Source organism: Suricata suricatta, chromosome 16 (genome assembly GCF_006229205.1).
Source record: "Suricata suricatta isolate VVHF042 chromosome 16, meerkat_22Aug2017_6uvM2_HiC, whole genome shotgun sequence".
Taxonomy (NCBI): domain Eukaryota; kingdom Metazoa; phylum Chordata; class Mammalia; order Carnivora; family Herpestidae; genus Suricata; species Suricata suricatta.
The window spans coordinates 55,831,573-55,836,397 of NC_043715.1; the positions used below are offsets into that span (position 1 = coordinate 55,831,573).

General features: G+C 53.9%; 1 protein-coding gene across 1 annotated transcript in view; it reads right to left on the reverse strand.

Moving 5' to 3' along the window:
- Positions 1-3,385: 3,385 nt before the first annotated feature.
- Positions 3,386-4,825, reverse strand: part of OSCAR (osteoclast associated Ig-like receptor) — a 2,947-nt gene continuing 1,507 nt past the window's right edge. Inside the window, exons 2-3 of the mRNA XM_029924387.1 lie at positions 4,717-4,825; positions 3,386-3,966 (exon numbers count right to left, since the gene is read on the reverse strand). Of these exons, the coding sequence (XP_029780247.1) occupies positions 3,830-3,966; positions 4,717-4,825 (246 nt within the window). The 3' untranslated portion in view covers positions 3,386-3,829. The remainder of the gene's footprint in view (positions 3,967-4,716) is intronic.

The following is a 4,825-nucleotide window of genomic DNA, read 5'->3' on the forward strand; positions in this document are numbered from 1 at the left end:
CTCCCAACGCAGTCCCCGGGCTTCCTCCGCTCGGGGCGGGGAGGGGCTGGGCTTTGCACTAGCTGTTCTCTGCTTAGAACGCCCTTCCAGCCCTCTTCGCCTAGCTGAGGTCGGCCCAACTTTCAGATCCCCCGCACTCCTTCAGCAAAGCCGTCAGAGACCTCCATTGATTAGCTCAGCTGCCCAGGCTACAGGAATTGGGATATCAGAACACAGTACAAGGACTCCGGGAACACAGATGGGCTGGGGAAAGGTGGCAGTGCAAACAGCATCTACTCTGAGGCCAGAAGGGTGAGTGTGGTGGGTCAGGCGAGAGGGAACCGAGGGGACGGAGGGTAGCAGGTCTGTCCAGTCTCGGCACGAACACCGGGGAAGTGCCAGGCAGGTGACAAACAGACCGAAGCACTGCCTCAGCGACCGGTAAATGGCTTTGCAGCTGTTAAATGTGGTAATGTTCCCCTTCCTCTTCCTCCTTCAAAGCAGAAGTGACAGAGGAGACCAAAGCCAGTAAGACCCAGAAACCTTGACCCCACAAACTGGAAGAAATGGCTGATGTCATTGTTGTTCTGGTCCTAAGGCACAAAGGCCAAAGGAACCCCAGCAGTCCAACCGCAGGGGCCCTCTGAAGTCCCAGACTAATGACCATACAGACCGGTACTATCAACGGTGGAAAATGCGATTACCAGTGTAACTGCTATTCACTCAGTGATATTAACAGTATTAGCCATCGGTAATACGCTATTTTCGCCCGGCTCCCCGAATGCCTTTCTCATGAGACCTCATGCACGTTTTCCGTCTCCAAGCACCTCCCACCACTCAGCACCCCTATGCTCCTTCCCTGATTTTGGCTCATTTTGGTGGAGCACACATCCCTCTCCGTTGTGATTACATTTCCCACCTTCCCCTCCTCCTCTCCCCACTTTACAAAGAAGGAATCTTCAGGCTTGTTGGATATTAAATGCATAGGTTGGGGCACCTGGCCGGCTCAGTTGGTGGGACGTGTAATTCTTCATGTCGGTGTTGTGAGTTCGAGTCGCTCATTGGGTAAAGAGGTTACTTAAAAAATAAAATCTTCATTTTCTTTATTTATTGAGAGATAGAGACAGAACATAAAAGGGGGAGGGGCAGAGAGAGGGGGAGACACAGAATCTGAAGCAGGCTCCAGGCTCTGAGCTGTCAGCATGGAGCCTGACGCGGAGCTCAAACCCACGAACTGTGAGCTCATGACCTAAGCAGAAGTCGGATATTTAATCAACTGAGCCACCCAGGCCCCCCAAAATCTTTAAAGAGGAATTGAATGCATAGGTTGGTTAATAGATACTGAATAAGTCACTGGTGAGTGGATGAATACATTGGTTAACTGATTAATAAAGGGAAGAATGGATGAATGGGTGTGAGAATGAATGAGTGACAGGTAGGGGCTAAAGGATAGATAATCCAATGAGAGCAAGTGGAAAGGAGGTGGAGAAATCCAAAGAAAGAAGGACGAGAACCACTGAAAAAGCGGGGAGATGGCAAGGAGGGAATGAGGGAGGTAGGTGGCTGGCTAGTGAAGGAGCCAGTGCATGGACAGGTGGAAGTGAATCCAAGTTCAGACTCATGGGGAGCCTTCCTGCTGTGCCACTGACTTCCCGTATGACTGGGGGGGGGGGGCGCTTCCTGCCACCCTCTAGTCCACCATCTCCCATCTGTATAATGAGGAGGCTGGATTTGATGACTTCGCGGTCCCATCCAGGTCTGGCTCTATCCTGTAAACCTGACTCCCTGCTTCTCCCTTCATTTCCCACACCCACACGCAGTCCACGGGGAGACTGCCCAGGACATGGAGTCCCACTTGGCTTCTAGGGACAAGCCCGGAGAGTTGTGCCTGAAGGCACTGCACCCACGTGGCTAATTTGCCTCCGAATTTCAGTTCTGCTTAATTTCAGTACCCAAATCTCAACCAGGAGAACTGGGTGTTGAAACAGCATCATTTTACATTGTTTACCCATATTTTGAATTCCCCACTCTTTATACAGGTCCGGAGATCAATCTCTGTAACCCAAGGACACCGACAAATTGTGCTGATCTTCCTCAAACGGTGGCTCAGTGTGTGTGTTAGGCACGGGCGTTGTTCCATAAATGAAAGGAGTCATGATCAATATTTTTAATAAAATAGACTATGGTAAAATAGAAGCAAATATTGCTCCATAGAACTTGGATTCTAGTTCCTTGGTATAAATGGATGTGTGAGCAGGGCTGTGGCGTAAGCTTTGCATTCTATTTGATGTTGTCTCCCCCAAAAGGAGGGGGAATGTTATAATTGCTGATCTGAACTTTTTTTTTTTAATGTTTTATTTATTTTTGATACAGAGAGAGACAGAGCATGAGAGGGGGAGGGGCAGAGAGAGAAGGAGACACAGAACCGGAAGCAGGCTCCAGGCTCTGAGCTAGCTCTCAGCACAGAGCCTGATGCGGGGCTCGAACCCACGAACGTGAGATCTGACCTGAGCCGAAGTCGGAGGCCTAACCGACTGAGCCACCCAGGCGCCCCTGATCTGAACTTTTAAGGTCTCTCTCCACAGGCTGGGGACAAGTTATCTCGTTTAATTCTCTCTAGAACTGACATGGTAGATGTTTTTTAGTTTCCCCTCTCACAGATGAAAATTCAGGAGGTTCTGTGGATTGGTCAAGGCTATCCACCTAGTGGGGCTGTCCAAAAAATGGAAGACATCTTCTTAGATTCACAGAGGGGGAGGAGGGGAGGGTGGAAAATTTAATAACAATAGGACAGGACGTGTGCTCCACCAAAATTAAGCATAAAGCAAGAAAGGAACACAAAGTGTTGAGCAGTAAGAAGTGCTTAGAGATGGAAAATGTGCGTATGAGAAGGAGAAAGCCATCTGGGTTAAGACTAAAATAGAAGTTCAGTTAGTAAATTCAGGAGAAACTGAATGTAGTCAGGCCTCCCGGAGAGGCAAGACGGGAGAGCAAACAGGATGCACGGGGAACGGTTTACGTTACTTTCAAAACCGTGAAGGCAGCCAAGAGCCAGTGGGAAAGGGGCCAGGTGCGATGTATTAATGTCCAGGTCAAGGTCTGCTGTGCACACTGCCCTTGCTGTTGCCTTGCAACGGACTCCTCTTACACCTAATGACAGCTCAAGAGAGCAGTCTGCACTGCTTCCAAATGAAGCTGTAATTAGGGAAGTTCTATTTGATCTGATCTTGGTCTACCTTTGGGGAAGGTCTGAGGAGGGGGCTGAAAGAGGTTTGCTTGGCGACCAAGAATGATGTCATGAAGGAAATGGCAATGAATTGCCTAAATGGTGAGCTGGAGCTGGCACCACAGAAAAAAGACTGTAACTTCATTCCAGCCCTGAGCCTCGGGTAGAAACCACAGTTACTCAATAGCTAACATTTATTGAGCATTTACTATGGGCCAGTCACTTTTCAGGGCTTTGTGTGTATTGCCCACTTAATCCTATAATAATCCTATGAAGTGAGTGTCATCAGTAAGCCCATTTCACAGTCAAGGCAACTGAGACTTGGCAAAGGTCTTCTCCCCAATATCCCAGTGAGTAAGCAGCAGCACTGGGAATCGAGCTTCCCTGTGACTGGGAAGACTTAGCCACGGATAGAGCCTTCCAGTGATCTAGGAGGTACTGGAGGAATGACCCAGAAGGGGGAGAGAGCACACAGCACGAAGCTTATTATTATCCAGCAGCTGGGCTCAGCCCAGGGCTGTGGGGCTCTTGCAAGGGCCAGTCCAACCCTAGGGATCCCCACTTCTCCCCGTCTCTGGAAAATCTTCTCGCGCTTCAGGACCTCCATATCCAGTCGTCCGGGCCTCAGGGCCGGACATGACATGGGATGGGAGTCCGGCGGCGCCAGTCCAAAAAGACCAGTGTGCCCAGGGAGATGAGCACCAGGCCGGCCAGCGCCAGGCGGACGAGGTTGCCCTGTGTGTAGTCCAAGGAGTCTGAGCCTGCAGGGCAGCGAGGAGAGAGGCCTTCAGTTTTGGAGCCCACAGTTGCAGACACAACTGCAGTCTCAAAATTGAGGTGGGTCAATGTTAGCATGGGTCCTGAAGTCCTCCTGGGTTTGGGGAGGAAGGGATAGCGTCTGGACCCCCAGGTTGGGGGGGCAGGGAGGAGCTGGGGGCCCAGAATCCTAGGTTGGGGAGCAGGGAGGAACAGGGGGCTCCGGACCCTGGGTCCAATGAGAAGGGGCTGGGGGCCCGGACCCCCATGTGGGGAGCTGGAGGGGCTGGGGGGCCGGGACCCTTGGGCTGGAGAGCAGGGAGGAGCCCTGAGCCTGAACCTCCAGGATGGGGAGCAGGGAGGGGCTCGGGGCCCGGACCCCCCGGGGAGGAGAGCAGGGAGGAGCCGGGAGTCCGGACCCGCCTGGATGGGGAGCAAGCCTGGATGGGGAGCAAGGAGGGGCTAGGGGTCCGGACCCCAGGTGGGTAGCAGGAGGGGCTGGGGATCCAGACTCCGGGTTAAGGATAAGGAAGGAGCCGGGAACCTGGGCCCCCAGGATGGGGAGCAGGGAGGAGCCGGGAGCCCGGACCCCCAGGATGCGGAGCAGGGAGGGGCTCAGGGCCCACACCCCCCGGGGAGGGGAGCAGGGAGGAGCCGGGGGCCCGGACCCCCCCGGATGGGGAGGAGGGAGGAGCCCGCCGGGTCCGATGGGAAGGGGCCGGGGCCCGAACCCCCCTCCGGCGCGCCGCCCTCACCGTGGGCGCGGACGAGCAGCGGCTCGCTGCGCCGCGAGAGCACGTACGGCGCGGACGGCGTGTGGTAGTAGCAGCTGTAGGAGCCGGGCGCGCGCGCGCCGGGCAGCCG